This window comes from Ambystoma mexicanum, chromosome 4q (assembly GCF_040938575.1).
Source record: "Ambystoma mexicanum isolate Mex_15411 chromosome 4q, UKY_AmexF1_1, whole genome shotgun sequence".
Taxonomy (NCBI): domain Eukaryota; kingdom Metazoa; phylum Chordata; class Amphibia; order Caudata; family Ambystomatidae; genus Ambystoma; species Ambystoma mexicanum.
Genome location: NC_090928.1, coordinates 623,340,097 through 623,357,922, shown reverse-complemented (window position 1 = coordinate 623,357,922; position 17,826 = coordinate 623,340,097). Strand labels below are relative to the sequence as shown.

The 17,826-nt window shown below is 45.6% G+C and overlaps 1 protein-coding gene across 2 annotated transcripts in view; it reads right to left on the bottom strand.

The window, feature by feature from the left end:
* LOC138467869 (N(4)-(Beta-N-acetylglucosaminyl)-L-asparaginase-like) overlaps positions 1-17,826 on the bottom strand; it is a 601,150-nt gene that overhangs the window by 2,964 nt on the left and 580,360 nt on the right. The window contains exon 10 of one of the 2 annotated variants that reach the window (XM_069608161.1): positions 15,466-15,665. In XM_069608161.1, the coding sequence (XP_069464262.1) occupies positions 15,466-15,665 (200 nt within the window). Of the gene's footprint in view, positions 1-1,219; positions 15,666-17,826 lie in introns of those variants that run through there. The other variant, XM_069608162.1, reaches the window with a different exon arrangement.

The window sequence follows — 17,826 nt, the reverse complement described above, 5'->3', positions numbered from 1 at the left end:
ATGTTAGAGCGGCAAATGCTACCAAAGGCAATAACCACTTCTACATTCTCTGTGTACATATATTTATTATTCTCTCTCTCCGGTCGTCTCGACTACTTGAAGGCAGCCCTCTCAGTGCTGTCTGAAGCGGCAGGCACTGTGGGTTTCGGGTCGGGTGTGGACGTATAAAACGCACACCAAGCCAATGCTAAGGTTTGCTGTGCAAACTATCCAAAATGCCTAATCCTCTGCACTGCATCTCTTTCCAAGACCTGCCCCTCTGTCACATGGTGTCCTGGCTGCACCTGGGCCTCGCTGATCAGATAGTGTTCATTTTGCTTTTTAAAAACAACTATACAGTCATTCACGAATCCTGAATTCCTGTGAATGGTGTTGGTGATTATGTTGGCATTTTGTTTAACCCTCTACATCATTCACTCTTTTGACTTTCCCCTTCAGCATTGCAGAGTGCTGCCATTGTCTGCAAGCAACCTTCTGAAGTGTAATGACTTGATAGTAGTTGTAAATCAGATTCTAATATAACAAAAATGTCATAACTAAGTGTGCCTTCTGGCACTTGATATTTATACAATGTGTGTGCTTGAATTCAATTCTTGATTAAAACAAGCATTAGCAAAGGCAATGGCATTACTATTTTATAGACACAACATAGCATTTTCCAGGGACTGCCATTATTTGCCCAGGTACTCCCACCGTTTGCCAGCTGTTGCCATTTTATTGCCAAGTTGTACCAATGTGGCAGTGCCTGGCAAATGCTTATCCTACGCCTACTGTGAGAAACCTCAAGGTGTCTCACCCGCTAGTCCCCGGGGATCTGTCATTAGGGTGGCCAGGACACGGCCATCGCTTTTGGATCCAGTTCCTGGGAGAGGACCAGTGCGGGAGGATCACCTGGATGAGGGGTTTCGTGGAGTGGAAGTGGGACACCGGAGGGTGAGACACGGTATCCCCTTCCCTGCAACACCTTTCCCCTCATCCTACCAAGTGGGATACCTATTAACTCAACCCCCGCTCCCTTACCCGACACAAACACTTTCTCACAGACAGCCCACCATGAGTGACAAGGGACTAACACCAGAGCCTGCAATGTCCCAAAACCATGGTCAGGCAATTACGGATCATTACACACACCTGACTTCCATCACACTTCCCCACACGGATAAAAGACAGAGCACGAAAGCACAGTCTGAGCGAAGCAAAACACACAAGGAAACAGCAGTTCCAAGATGGCAGTTTAATACAAGAAGAAAGAAGGTGAGACTAGAGAGGGTCGCAAGGAGGGAAGTATCCTTGACCTCTAAAGACTGTTACTTTTGTGAACCTTGGAAAGTAAGAAACCGAAGACCAGGAACTAAGGCTGATCAAACCTGCACAGTGTGTCGGAGGTACCCGGGGCACTCTCGTGTTGATAAACCCAAGCAGGGAGGAACAATTGCCACTGTGGTACTGTCCTTAGCTCCTACAACAAAGTGGCATCAGAAAAGACAGCACAGCCGGTGAGTCGGAGAGAGACTGATTGGTATCTTGTGTTTTGAACCAAGGTTGCAAGCAGCAACTTTGTATAAAGAGAACAGCGTGTAAGGCATTTGCAAAGAGTGACGCAAATATAATTGCAAACCATGAGGAGTAGTTGAACTTTATAATTGAACTTTGGGAGGCCAAGAAAGATACCATACACATAGTGATCCGGCGCCACGTGGGTGCTCATTCGAAAGTCTCTGTTAGGTATCCAACTGATGCTGAGTGTAAGAAAAGGAATATTGAGATCGAAGTGGTCATGCAACGGGTCAAGCTAAACCCTATGCACATTTGAAAGTCTTTGACAGTTTAATGTACATCACAATTGGTCCGAGCCCGGCTGAGGGAGACTAATTGAGTGAAAGAAACGGATCTGAGCCCGGCTGAGGGGGATCCTGGGTGACCCGTGAGTCAACCGAGAAAGAATTCTCTGAACATTGTTTTGAAGAGGATCTGAGCCTGATAGAGGGGGATCCATTGTGGAACTTTTATTTTTAAAGGGATATCAGCCCAGCTGAGGGTGATCTAGGATGAACACCTCCATTGTATACTGGGAAAAGAACGTTTGCGTGTTGTGTTTGTACACCAGGCCCTCTGAGTTATGAGACTTACAAGAAGTAAAAGAGACTTGAACACAGAAGGTCTTGAGCTGTGAAAATGGTACTGCATCCTCGTGCCGCAGAAGCCCAAGTGTATGCCTTGCTCCGCCTTGCCCCATGCTGAAAATGTAGGGGAAGGGAGGCCAACTGCCCGAACATCCTGATATTTCATTTTGTGAACACTATCTTTTTCATGAACAATACCCCACATTATTTGTAAATTAGTGGTAAGGATTGGCAATAGTTTTTTTTGTTTAGGACCTTTTAGTTTGACAAGACTCCACTAGGACTGCATTATTATTTGATGTAGATTTAGGTTTAGATAGGTGTTTATCACAACCTTCCAAAAGTTCAATAAACACCCTTGAACTGTGGTCACTTGTTTCTGTCTTACTGTTGAAACCATGCCTTCCTTACATTGCACATTATCCAAAACTGTTGGCTTTGACAATGCTTAAATGAGAAGTGCACTTGCTGAGCCGAGATTACTGATGTTTCCCTTGAGTGAATCTTTGAAATGGGTTTTCTCTGACTAATGGTTCATCAATGCATCCAGTGCAGTGCTAGACTGATCTACAGGGACACCCCTATGAAAAACATGTCCACGGCCACTTTTGGTTCCCAGTGCATCGCTGATCCGTTTCCTATAATCTGAAACTGCTGCACAATTATAACTTTTGCAGAGAAAATCAAATATGTCATAGAATAGGCAAAAAAGCTTGAAAATGTGATTAACTATACAAATGCTGGCATACATTTACTTAAGCATCAAGTTTTTCTTTGGGAAAAATAAGCATGACAACCAAGGGGATCAAGCATGGAAATATATTGTTGTTGTGACCGGCTCCCTGATATTCTTTTGGAATAAGCAGAAAGGTCAACCCTGGAATACATTGCTGTAATTGTTCTCATAATATTCTTGGGGCATAAGTAGCATTAGTGAATTAGGCCGTGATGGCACACATTAATTTGACTGGCTTCGTGATATTCTTTGGGCACAAGCAACATAAGGGGACAAAACTGGTCTATATTGGTGTGACCGTGATATGCTTTGTGCAAAAGCAAAATGACAGACGAGAGTCAATATTAGCATATATAGTTGTGACCGGCCTCATAATATTTTTTCAACGCTACCAGAATAAACATGTGTTTTACAGTGTCAATGATGACAAATATTGTTGGCCACAAAATGTATGAAAACGTGTTATATGTTACCAGTGCTGACATATACTGTGGCAAAGGCACATGGCTTTGCTTGGGGATGGCCAGCATGGACATTTGTTGCAAAATGCTGCTGTGTACTGTGGGCAACCTGGATTTTATTGAAATATTTTATTTGACCACCCAAAGAACTGATGGCAAATTCTATGGTTTGTCACAGATTTCAACCGTAACAAGTGTCATACAATGCACCATTTTAATGCATTATTTTACCAAAATGTATTGTGGGTGAACCTCGAAACATCTGTGATTGTACTTGCCAGGAAAAACATTTACGCCCACTTTAAAAATTCAGTAGCCACCACTGGACATACCTAACCGAGGGAAAGTTGCATAATGGTTGCACAGGAAAGTAGCATAGTGGTTGCACATCCTGTGCCTGTTCTATTTGTGGGGGGGATTTCAGGTCACATGACAGACAAGGGCATACAACCTGACCATCTCAATAGTAAATGATCCTAACTTAACCACCGCAACCGCTTGAGCACTAATGTTAAGGCGTTGACAAACAAAACAGTTTTGAATCTGTAATATCCGCTTAGGTCGGATGAAATAGACTTAAACCGGTTTCACATGCCTGTATAAAGCCAAACCCATTAGTTCTTTCCTGTCGAGATGCAAATCTGCCCAGTTGACCTCCCCTCCATGGGGCCACTGAGTTTAGAGAGCTTGTCAGGGCTTCAAGCGCCGTCTGAGGGCTAACTTGGGAAGGTGAATCTGCACCTCATCAGCATACTGATGGCATATCTGTAGGATATCACTAAACCACCTGACCCTCATATTAAACCGGTGCACCCAAGTGTATGGCGTTTCACTTGTGTATCCTGACAGAATGGCCTCCAAAACTGTGAAGGCCAGGTTTATGTGTAATTGTACGTGTGCGCGTGTGTTTTGATTGATTATTGTTGTTGCTATAACCAAATTTTGTATTTGTAACTTTATTATACGATTGCTCTGCTAACTTCCGACCAAGATGTGCTTTATACATTTCATAAATAGTAAAATAATTAGGAAGAGCCTCAGGTCATTCTGTGGTTTCATTGCCTAACTTACCTGAAAGAAGCAGGAGATGATTTTTCTCTGAGGACCCTGCTGCTGCCGTACTGGCTTTGCCCCTTTTCCTCCTGCTGAACCTGTATGCCTCTTTGTGTTGGGTAATCCTGATCCCTTCATCCTCCTCATGTTCCTGCTGGCTTCCTATGCTGGGGCCTCCATGCATGCAGCACCTGGAGCCCTCTCAAAGCCTTAGTGTCATTGTTTTGCTCGCTATACCTGAGATGAGGGTCTCCTGCTGCTGGCTGGATCTGTGTGGCTTGCTGCTGCTCTGCCAAATCTTCTGCTCCGTTATGGGATATCAGCTGTTCTCCACTGTGTGACAGATGAGCTGTCTGTGAATTGCCTTTTAGGGTCATGCTGGTGATCCTGGTCACTGGTGTTACTCCATGCCCTAATTGTGGGCTGCTGTAGGTTCCCTGTAAGGTCAGATCCTGTGGTTCTGTGTCCTGACACCCTCTCAGACTCGGGAAACTGAGAGTCCTCAATAGGCATCTAACTGAATCCAATCCGGACACAACATACAAGTTGACCACCTTCCCTGGGTCATCCGAGCCTCCACTTGCCATTGACCCTGTTCTTCAGGGTTTGTAGGCACTATGTGCAATCTTCTTATTGCCCCCTCCTGACCGCAATGTGATCTTTCAGTGGGCTCCTGGTCCACTCTGGGATCATCCCTCAGCAGGCCTTTGGTCGTTGAACCTGAATCTGGTTGCCTTCTGTATGGTCCCCCAGGCACCACTGCTGTCACCTGTAAGTAGCCACTGATTACCTTTTCACAATCCAATGGGCAAACTTTCTTAAACTCTTAAAACTCCTCAAAAGTGCCATTGACTATTTAAACAGCTGTAAAATGCATGTGTTCTTTTGCCCCCCTTGGTGCGCTAGAGTTTTAGAAACCTTAAATGCATTTTACTAATTTCCTGGAGCTCAACATCCTCCTCTTTAACGAATGATCCAAACACGCTTCTCACCCCACCTAACCCGAGACTCCCCACCCAACCCGAGACTGGATGATCTGCTCTCCCATGTTTCCTCCACTAGTTGCTCGTAGATCCTTTGCTGGCAGATTGCCTGTCCTCACCCTCCCCAGTAAGCTCCCTGGTCCCTTGTATCTCTACCTCCCGAACTGTGACGTTCCTCCTGTGACTTATTAACCACTATGTTACTTCCCGAAGTTAGGTCCACACTTAATAAATACAGTATTGATGATAACAGTAATTCCTGTAATTCCGTCTTTTTAAACTGACTCTTAACTGAAGCTTACTCTTTGTAAACCTTTTAAAATATATTATTGTGTACCTGTTCTTGTCTACTGGTTTTAGGTGCGAGTAGGGTCTTTACTAGACCCCTTTACTTTAAAGTCATGTAGTAGTAAATTCATATTAAGGTAAGTAGTTTAGGTTTCACTACAATTTACTTAAAAAACAAACAAAAAAAGAGTACGTATGTTTCAGTATGTGCTATGTGGATGCATGTGTGTGCTTGTAAGGAAGGAACTGTACCTTTTACCAGCCCATTCCCATTCTAAGACTCAAGCCAGATTGCTCCATCATATTCCCATTGAAAGAGTTTGGACTAACTTAGTGGACATGCTGGGAACACACTATAGATTTGGTTTTCTTGAATTCCTCACCAGAAGGCTTGGAAAAGCCTGCTGAATAAATAAGAAGGGTTTCTATGTCCCTACATCGACATGAGTTTTTTTAAAATATTTTTTTTCAATGAAATTATTTCGAAAAAACGAATCAAATATTTTTATATTGAGGGCTTTCCCCAACCCCCTTTTGATATATTGTAAACCTTCCTCTCACTCACTCCCCACCCATTGTAACCCCTTACCCCATCCCCCATGTATTTCGATGAGTGTTTTCAAAATAATATACTCAGAAATTCGTAAAAAAAAATTCCGAAAAAACTGTTGGGGATGAATTAACGCGTGTTAGGGAGAATTCTCTGTTAAGGCTAATTTCCCAAACCTAGTGAGTCCCCCAGCAGCTTTGCTGGATTTTTGGGGTTTATTTGTTTTTCCTGCTAAGAATGAGACTCTTTTTCTCCCACTCTTAGACATGATTTGAGATATCCTTTGACTTTGTGATGTGTTTTATGGGCTATGGGGTCTTTTACTCCATAGGGTTTCATGTGGTTTTTGGTAAGTGTGTTACACAGCACCCTCAGTGCAGTAACACAGGGGTGTCATAGTGACCCCCAAACATAGACTCCATACCCTGGGACTGACTACTGTCTCCCAGGGCATGTAAAGTCACCATTGACTTTACTAGTCTTAAATTGGGAACAGAACCAGTACAAACCATCAGATTGTGGAAGTACTGGTAGGGGTAATTAGATTGCCCCTGGATCTGTTTTTCGAGGGGGCACTGTGCAGTCCCCCCTCGTCGAGTTTCTGGATGGTGGCAGTGGTTACCACGCAAAATATTCCTTAAGAATATTTACTATGGGATTTTCCCATTCATTTTAAACGCACCACTTTTTGGTGCAATGCTAAAGATACCGCCGGGTTATTTATTTAATATTTATTCCCCAGTTGGGTCTTTTCGCCAGGACTCGGTTTTAAAATGGCATTTGTGTTCGTCTCTGTAACTCCAACCCAAGTCGAGCCCTTTGTTCCACTTTTTGGCGGGCTTCTCCACAGAAGCCTCCAAAAGTGGTGCCACTCTGTCTGGGTCTACAGGATGTGTGGGAGGGGGGTTTAGGTACCCTGGACTGAGTTGCCTCGGCAACCCAAGTCGCACTCTTGTGTGATTGGCCCAGTGGTGAGCCGCCCGGCTCACCACTTAGCATGTTTGAGTGACAGCTAGGACTGATGAATGGGGGTTTTCTGCATAAAAGCAGGGCTTTGGGAACTGGGACTTCGGACGTCGCCACAGGACCAAAGAATCCGAAGAGGGATAAGCTGAGCCAACCTGCAACGACAACACCAACGGTGGAGCCCTGCTGAACCGACTCACCACTTCTTCCAACGACAGAGGAGATCTTCATCCCGAAGAGTCTTCTTCCTTTGACTGGTGGGGATAACCAGTTTGCCCGCCTTTTCGCCTTCCCGGATCATCTCGTGGCCGCCTTGCCTGTGCCAAGCACCCCGGCAACCGGGATACCACGTTTTACCACTACCGCAAATAAAAGGGTAGTACCTTTTAACCGGAGAACTCCGCGGCTGGTTTCTTCCCTGGCAGTGCCGCGACCTTCAGCTTTCCTCCACGTCGAGATCTTCTCTTCCTCTGGACGACGCCGTGACTTGCATCCCCTGCCAGGAACAACTGCCCCCGCTGGAGGATTCTCTCCACTTTCAAGGTACTGTGTCCGCCTGGCCTCCCTCGCAACGGTCTGTGTGGGGTGTCTCGTAAATCCTCATCTTACCACTTGGGTTGGCCCTAGGCTGGCTAACTGAACTTTTCTGACCTGAACTGATTCCTTTTTAAACTCTCTGCAAGACTTTCCAAGCCTTTTAAACTGTGTGATCTTGGGCGCATTGGTGTCCTACTCTCTTCAAGAGGGAGCCTGGCCTCTGAACTTTTTGCTCACAAGTAGACTTTGACTTTCCTGCCTTGCTGAGTGCTTCTAAAGTATTGTGTTGTGTGCTGTTCCTAATTTCTGCCTTTTCCCTCCCTTTTTCTTAACTTATTGGAGTGCCATCTTTAGTTAAGCGCTCACCTCTGTCTGGAAATAAGTGGTGTTAACTAAGACTTGTCTAATAAGGAATAAGGGATATGTATATATTAATAGTGACTGGACTGTGTTTTTGAACTTGCTTACAATAATAGTGCTAGAGTGTTTCTAAGTGTGTCTTTAAATAAATAATTATATACTTGATACCAAAGCTCTGGTCAGTGTTTGCTTGTGCTACTGTATTTTGGTACCTATCTTGTATACTCTATATGCTGTCTAACTCTTCTTGAGAGACGTCTGGCTGCTCAGCCACAGCTACCAGGTAAATCTGGGTGGTACAGACTGCTACCAATTGGGTTTACTGCCAACACCTGTAGTCTTAAGCCTTTTGCAGTGGTCCCTAAGGGAACTGCACAGGTTGCTGCCTAACACTGGTGTACAGCGGTGGGATTTGTATTGAGTATACGTTTTAGTGTGCTTATAGATACCTTAGTGCAACTAACCACAAAGCCTAGCACTAAAAAGTTTATTTTCTAAACCTGTCAACTATGGAAAGTTATAGTCAAGAGTCCCTTGCTACAAAAACTGCTGATTGTTTAAGAGTCCTCTGTAAGCATAAGAATCTCCTGACTAAAGGCAAGAAAATGGAGCTAATAGAAAGGTTGTTAGCAAACCAAAGTCTGGATGGTGGTTCAGAGGAACCTACCACTCCAGCAAATGTAGATAACAGCAATGATATTGATATTGAACCTAGTATTGATAACCTTGAGTCAGAAGCAGAAGAGGAGGGTGAAGATGATGTAGTGGTCTCGCCTGGGCCTCTACCTGCTCTGCCAGCTGTACCTACTGGACCTTTACCAGGTGCCACATTTAGTCCTCAGTATCTGGAACTAGAGAACATGAAACTTGAATTGGAGTTTAAAAGACTTAATACTCAAGCAGAACAAAGACACCAAGAACTGAATCAAGAACTAAGGCTCAGGGAAATGGAGCTCAAGCATGAGTTAGAGATGAAATAATTGTCTGTGGAAAATGCTTCTCTCTCCAGATCCTCTAGGAGTTCCAGTCCCAAAAGATCCCAGATGCCTAAAGAGCTTGTGGGTATGTATGAGCCTAAGTTGGATGTGTTGGATTGGTTGAGTTTGTTTGAGTATAATCATGGGCTCCAGGACATAACAGGAAATGCGTTGCTTACCTGGTTATTCTCTAGGCTCCCCCCTGTTGCAACTGATGCGGTAATATAGTTGGGGGAGGAGGATAGGAAGGATTATGAATGTGTGAAGCTAGCTTTGATAGCTAGATTTGGGAAGACCCCTTCCCAGTACCTTAAGAGGTTTAGGACCCTCAAAAAGAATGATGGTACTCCTTGGGCTACCTGGGTGAGTGAAAGTTTGAAAAACTTAGAGGGATGGATTAAGGGTTACAAGGTGAACACTTATGAGGGAATGAGAAATCTTGTTATGTTGGAGTCAATTTATGATGCCTGCTCTCCTGAGCTCAGACAGCACTTAGCTGATTCAAAGGAATTAGATTCCAGGAAGCTAGCTAAGGCTGCTGACTTGTCGGTTGCCAACAGGGCCACTCACAAGGATTCAGGGGTCACTCAGAAAAAGGATGAGGGAAAGCAGCCACCAAAAGGGAACCAAGAGACTTCTAATACCTCCCAACCCAAAGAGGGCCCCAAACAACAAAATAACCAGGGTAAGCCCCAAGGTAAACCACAACAGGCTAGTGTACGCTCTGGTCACAAACCAGAAGGAGGTCGGACCAAGCCACCTTTTCAGAGAGCATGTGGAACATGCTATCTCTGTGGGGCAACTGACCATATCAAAGGAGATCCCAGATGTAAGGGTAAACCTGCAGGGATCAGCACAGTCTCCTTAGCCTTCACTCCTGAGGAGGAATTCCAAATGGCTAGTGCTCACTTTGAAGTCTTTGCTGAAGAACCTTTGAGTCTTCAAGCAAGTGTAACAGTAGAGTCCATGGGTCTGGTTAGTGATCAGAATAGGAGTGTGTACAACTCCATACCAGAAAACTCTAAAGTTTATTATATGGACAGTGTTCTTGTCAATGGCCAGGATACTCCTGCCAGGCGAGACTCTGGGGCCAGCAGAACAATAGTGGATGAAAGCTTTTTCAGGCCTGAGGATGTTGCTAAGGCACCCAAAGGTCCCACTAAAATGTCCGGAGGCCCTGTCCAAATGGTTCCAATTCTACCAGCCCTCATTCAGTGTAATGCCATGACAGTGTTGATTCCTGTCAGTGTTCAGACTGAGGTGCCTGGGAGAGTCCTGTTGGGGAATGATCTAAGAACTCTAGGAGTAGTATCCAGTACCCCCAGGCCTCCCAGTATGGAGACCCAGAACCAAACCAAATTGGCTAGAGAGGCCACCTTAAGGAACCACTACTGAGAACCCCACTACAAGCCCTGGTGTTGGTAAATTGACCTCTGACCCAGACAAATTGCAGGCTAAAATGTTAGGGAAATGGGAGCCCGAACCAAGCTCCATCATTATTACCCTAGTTTTAAAGTCTGTGACTCCCCCTGCTTCTGAGGAAGAGGTGGATAGACCAACTGGACCCCTAACTAGGCCTAAGAGAACTGGTAATTCTCAGTGCTGGTGGAAAACCAGGAAAGAAAAGTCTAAGGCCAAAAACCTTCAGACTGTTGGACCTTCTACTGAAGACTCCAACTCAAATCCTAATCTTGGGAGTGAAACTCCTAAAGTAGCTAAGGGTAGATCTAAGAGGAAGGAGAAGCATGTACCTTGCTTATCTCCAGCCCCTCCAACCAAGAGGCCCAAAACCCAACCTTCTCCCAACAGAGAAGTGGTGAGGACCTCTGGAGGCCCCTCTAGATCTAAGGGAATCCTTTATAAGGACCCCTTACAAAAGCCTAACACAGGTTCAGAAGTTGTAACAACTTCTGAGGGACTGGTCAACCAGCTCCCCTATAGTTTCAAAAAGACTGATGTTCCTCAAAGGGTTTGTAGGTCATATAGCTTACAAAGGAAAACCTTTGATTTGACCATAGAACATAGGTCAGGGTGTCAACACCAAAATGCTGATGGTCTCTCTAGGGTGTTTATAACTGACTAGAAGTATGAGATTCATCCAGGAGTGGATTAAATCCTCCTGTCCCTTAGTCTGGGGGGGGGCGAGTGTTAGGGAGAATTCTCTGTTAAGGCTAATTTCCCAAACCTAGTGAGTCCCCCAGCAGCTTTGCTGGATTTTTGGGGTTTATTTTTTTCTCCTGCTAAGAGTGAGACTCTTTTTCTCCCACTCTTAGACATGATTTAAGATATCCTTTGACTTTGTGATGTGTTTTATGGGCTATGGGGTCTTTTACTCCATAGGGTTTCATGTGGTTTTTGGTAAGTGTGTTACACAGCACCCTCAGTGCAGTAACACAGGGGTGTCATAGTGACCCCCAAACATAGACTCCATACCCTGGGACTGACTACTGTCTCCCAGGGCATGTAAAGTCACCATTGACTTTACTAGTCTTAAATTGGGAACAGAACCAGTACAAACCATCAGATTGTGGAAGTACTGGTAGGGGTAATTAGATTGCCCCTGGACTTGTTTTTCGAGGGGGCACTGTGCAGTCCCTCCTCGTCGAGTTTCTGGCTGGTGGCAGTGGTTACCACGTGAAATATTCCTTAAGAATATTTACTATGGGATTTTCCCATTCATTTTAAACGCACCACTTTTTGGTGCAATGTTAAAGATACCGCCGGGTTATTTATTTAATATTTATTCCCCGGTTGGGTCTTTTCGCCAGGACTCGGTTTTAAAATGGCATTTGTGTTCGCCTCTGTAACTCCAACCCAAGTCGAGCCCTTTGTTCCACTTTTTGGCGGGCTTCTCCACAGAAGCCTCCAAAAGTGGTGCCACTCTGTCTGGGTCTACAGGATGTGTGGGAGGGGGGTTTAGGCACCCTGGACTGAATTGCCTCGGCAACCCAAGTCGCACTCTTGTGTGATTGGCCCAGTGGTGAGCCACCTGGCTCACCACTTAGCATGTTTGAGTGACAGCTAGGACTGATGAATGGGGGTTTTCTGCATAAAAGCAGGGCTTTGGGGACTGGGACTTCGGACGTCGCCACAGGACCAAAGAATCCAAAGAGGGAGAAGCTGAGCCAAACTCCAACGACGACACCACCGGTGGAGCCCTGCTGAACCGACTCACCACTTCTTCCAACGACAGAGGAGATCTTCATCCCGAAGAGTCTTCTTCATTTGACTGGTGGGGGTAACAAGTTTGCCTGCCTTTTCACCTTCCCGGATCATCTCGTGGCCGCCTTGCCTGTGCCAAGCACCCCGGCAACCGGGATACCACGATTTACCACTACCGCGAATAAAAGGGTAGTACCTTTTAACCGGAGAACTCCGCGGCTGGTTTCTTCCCTGGCAGTGCAACGACCTTCAGCTTTCCTCCACGTTGAGATCTTCTCTTCCTCTGGACGACGCCGCGACTTGCATCCCCTGCCAGGAACAACTGCCCCCACTGGAGGATTCTCTCCACTTTCAAGGTACTGTGTCCGCCTGGCCTCCCTCGCAACGGTCTGTGTGGGGTGTCTCGTAAATCCTCATTTTACCACTTGGGTTGGCCCTAGGCTGGCTAACTGAACTTTTCTGAGCTGAACTGATTCCTTTTTAAACTCTCTGCAAGACTTTCCAAGCCTTTTAAACTGTGTGATCTTGGGCGCATTGGTGTTCTACTCTCTCCAAGAGGGAGCCTGGCCTCTGAACTTTTTGCTCACAAGTAGACTTTGACTTTCCTGCCTTGCGGAGTGCTTCTAAAGTATTGTGTTGTGTGCTGTTCCTAATTTCTGCCTTTTCCCTCCCTTTTTCTTAACTTATTGGAGTGCCATCTTTAGTTAAGCGCTCACCTCAGTCTGGAAATAAGTGGTGTTAACTGAGACTTGTTTAATAAGGAATAAGGGATGTATATATATTAATAGTGACTGTGTTTTTGAACTTGCTTACAATAATAGTGCTAGAGTGTTTCTAAGTGTGTCTTTAAATAAATAATTATATACTTGATACCAAAGCTCTGGTCAGTGTTTGCTTGTGCTACTGTATTTTGGTACCTATCTTGTATACTCTATATACTGTCTAACTCTTCTTGAGAGAAGTCTGGCTGCTCAGCCACAGCTACCAGGTAAATCTGGGTGGTAGAGACTGCTACCTACCAATTGGGTTTACTGCCAACACCTGTAGTCTTAAGCCTTTTGCAGTGGTCCCTAAGGGAACTGCACAGGTTTCTGCCTAACAACGCGATACCTTGAAAAGGACTGAAATGTAGACTCTGCCCATACTGAATGGAAAATCATGTGCCACTCAAACCAGGATGGAGAGGTGAAGGGACGCTGTGCCACTACCGCCTCCAAGGCCAGACTGAAAGACATCAAAGAAGTCCCCCTCTTCTAGGCATTTTTCCAGTTGGGATCAAAATGACCTTATTCTATGTCTTCTACACCCAGGGAAGGTTTGTGATAGGATGATAGCTGGCGAAAACATTAACATCAAAGTCAAACCTTTTAAAGACGAGCTGAATTAAAGACCTTTCTGAAGCAACCAGCCAGAGTAGGACTTTCGCCAGAGTCTTATTAAGAAGGCCTAATTGACAGGGATCCAACTTGGGTAGTGCAATTCAAAAACAGAGGTTAATGTGTGAAGCTTGTGGCAGTGATAGGGTAGATGTCTGTGATGGCAAGAGGTGCTTTGGGCTCAATGCCAGGACTCTGAAGTAACACTTTGTTAGCACCACCCTGTATATTCTAGAGCTTTTCTTTAGAGAACAGGTGGAACTCACTGAAACGTTGATGAAGACCAGATGGGGTCGCCCCAAAACAACAGCATCATGCTCCAAAATGGCACTGCAAACAAATGACGTGACGCGGTATTCCAATTTCAGTATCTAAAGCTATTATTCAGCTTTATAAATGTAACCAACATCCCTCCCAGAGTTAATTGTGAATTCCAACCTCCCCAAAGCCTGTGTTTTAGGATTATCCTAGTAAGCAAGGGATCTGAACACTGATTAAAAAAATACTGGTTAGAAAATTAGGGGCCTACTCAGAGATGACTGTCGGTAGATTACAAACGTAACAAGAACACTTTTATTTAATAGAACATCTTTTAGAAGCTTTCTTTTGAAAATCTCTCCAAACTGCCTCTTCTACTAATACTAGTGACATTTTTCCTGTGCAGCATTTTGTGATTGAGGGCCTCATTTGGAGTTGGGTGGATTTCCAGAACGACATACCCCCACAGGAAGTTGCCAACTCTGCCGACTTCTGAATTTACCAGTGGCGGATGTAGTACTTCTGGTGGTATTTCACAAATACTTTCTCCGCCATTGTTTAAAAAACAAAATGTCACCCATTTCCAGCTTCAAAGTGAAGGCGGAAATGGATAAGAGTACAGTAGTGGTTTGTACCACTACTGTAAATTTTTTCAAGCACAAAAGTGTCAGTTCGTACCCTTTTATGCATTACATGGCTAAGGTGGTGAGAGGAATGCACTAGAGATACCCACTTTCTCATCCCAATATAATGGCCCAATCTGCAAACTTTTCTTTATCAAATTGAAGGGAAGCCTCTGCGCCTCTCTTCTTACAGTAAAGAAAAAAAGTAAAAAATATGTTTGCGACAACCATGGAGTTTTTACTTTCACCTCAGAGGTGGAGGCATAAATAGGAGGACTTTCAGCAGAAAATCCACCTGGAATACAGCTGCCGTTATTCCCAATGAAAATTGTTGATGGTTTGCCTAACCCTGAATTGGACAGGCAGTAAAACTAGTGGTGGTTGCCAAATATTGCCAGATGTATCACTACCGCCCAACTCGTAATGACCCTCAATTATTTGTCTACAATGGTGCAAGAAGATATCTTCAACAAAAGGAAGTGAAAGGAAAGGTCATTTATCAATGCTAGCACACGGAAATCATTATCAACCTCCGCTCAGCCAATCAGAATGTTCAGAGTGCAGTCAATAGCTACTGGCGTTGACTGCAATCTGAAAATTCTGTCTTGCCATAATGACCCATCCCCAACTTAACTTGGTGGTGGGTCATTATCCCGTGATAACGACCCATCCCTTTGTCTATTAGGCTATATTAATAGGAAGAAATACACTTATCCAGATGTTAATTTTTCGATGAAGGAAGTTAATGCAACATGTGCAGTCTTCCACCTCCATACAGTGGACTTGATCTCGCATCAGCCGTTAACTAATCAGATCTTTTCACTGAGTTTATCATTTGGAAGTACTGCACTGCAATCCCCGTGTTATTGTAAATGTGGCCAAAGACACATCTACATAATCAACCCAACACTAAGTCATACAATGGTGAAACTCAGTGTGCCTCTCATGTGGAAGTTAGATTTGCAGCATGCTATGGACTAGTTCTTTGCTCCCAGAGTTAGCGCCTGCTTACTGGGCGATGCCTGACACCCAGGAGCTAACTTCAGTGCCTGCTTCGATTCCTGAACTGACTGCTGTGGGACAGCAGTCATTGTCCTGACTGCTGCTTTGCGTGGCATGAAGGGGAGGCTGTAATAACTGTTCCACAGATGCTTTTCCTTGAGACCAGCTGCAGTATGGAAAGGGGATTGACGATGCAGCTCCAACATCTCCCTGCAACAGAAAGCATAACAATAGTCAGTAAAAAAGGGAAAATAGCCTTTTTTCGCAGCCACATTTAACGTTATGTGTGATTCTCAATAGTGGTATGCTAAGTTCAAACATTTTAGGGAAATGTGAGGTTTTCTGGTAGGCAGAATGTTTTGCAAACAAGATGAAATAACAGCTAAAGTAAACCAGCAGACACAACATAGTCATTGGTAGCTAAACAACGAACAAATAGGCTACCATGCTCTTTCATCAATCACCAATAGATTTAAATCATGATCAATAAAGTTGCTATCGAAGATTACATCCGCCTTTACAATAAAGGCAATTTGGCATTGATAGTCTCACATCATTATTAAAAAAAAGAACAAAATGTAAATGGTCATCAGAATCACTTCCCTCTGATAACAGAGCAAGATCATTGCCATTCTTGTGTGTGGGCCAGTACTGACTGTGTTCACATCGCTGAAGCAATCCAACAAGAAGCCAGAAGCATGATTCAGAATTCAGAGCCTGCATTCTATGCCTCTCATTTGTTCTTCTAACGGCTTTCAGCCAATCAGCAAGCATGGAATGGAGACAGGAACTGTTGTACGTTGTACAAAAGGGACACAGCCCCTTTAAGAAAGACGTGAGGGAAAGGGCGGGAAGAAGGAGGAAGGGGAGGGGGCTGGAGGGGCGGAGGACAGAGAAGTGATCGGCGTGAATAAAGAAGGTTCACAGCAGCGCTGGTTCCGTCTCGTTATTGGGTAACCAGATAGAGTCCAACACTGGCGACGAAGCCGATGCGACTCTTCGCCTGCCGGCAGCAGTGGTAGGAGGGCGGCAAGCCCAGCAGTTGAGAAGGGCCAGTGTGCCCCGTCGGAGGGCCCATGTGCCCGGAAGCGATCGAGAGGGCCTGTGTGCCCAGTGGAGACAGCAGCGGCCCGTGCGCCCTGCTAGAGGGCCCGAGTGCCCAGAAGAGACCGCGAGGGCCCGTGCGCCCGAGGTGGTAGCAGTGGCCCGCCGCCCTGCTGGAAGGCCCGCGTGCCCGGAGAAGATCGGGAAGGTCCGTGCGCCCAGCGTCAACGCCAGAAGGCCAACACATCAGTGAGCCGCAGCCCGCGTGTCTACTGAAGCCTGCAGAGCCAGCGACGCGGAAGCCTGAGGAGCCGGAAGAGGCCCGTCCGTCGTCGCGGAAGACCGGAGAAGACCCGCAGCCCGAGGAGCTGGAAGAGGCCCATCCGTCATCGCGGAAGACCGGAGGAGACCCGCAGGCCCGCGGCGCCAACTACAAGTAAGGTGCCGGGGGGGCGACTACAATGAGGGGAACCCCGTGTCTCCCGCACGTGACAGTACCATAAAACGAGTGAAAGTGAACGGAGTCACAGCCACATAAAAGAGGAAACCCTGTGTCTCCCACGCGTGACACACTAAGGAGTGAAAACCCACAACACGGCACAAGGGAACCCCGCGTCTCCCCACGTGACATTAACAAAATTTAACTGCAAAGAAGGGAACCCCGTGTCTCCCGCACGTGACATTACCATAAAACATTTAAGGGTGAAAGAAGTCACGACAAAAGAAAACCCTGCGTCTCCCCAGGTGACGTCTAGCATATACCAAGGAAGACACAGCACCAAGAGTTAATAGTAACCAACGCCCACGCACCACTGAACTAACTACAGCACACCAAGCTGCGCCATCATGTCAGCCCAGGATGCAGCAGATCCCAATGCCCAACCAACATCACCAGGAGCACCCTCCCCCTATGCAAGCCTAATGAGAAGACCCGCCCCGTTCACACTGAACCCACACCACGACCAGGGCCAACGATGGGAAGAGTGGATGGAGGAATTCGAAGACTTTGTGGGTGCAATTGGCACACAAGAACCTCCCAACATACTAAGCATCTTTGCAAACGTCTCAGGGAGAGAAATCAAAAATATCATCCGTACGATTCCCCTACAGGACCGCACCACATATGCGAAACTCCGACAAGCCATAAATGAAAAGATTGTTATCTCACCCAATCGGGACTATGAAAGATACACTTTCAACCAATGTGGCCAACTGCCTCATGAATCAATAGGAGAATTCGATATTTTTCTTTGAAGGCGAATGACGAAGTGCGATTTCGCCAACTTTAATGACGAAGAAGCCATAAGGCTACGCATCATAGAAGGGT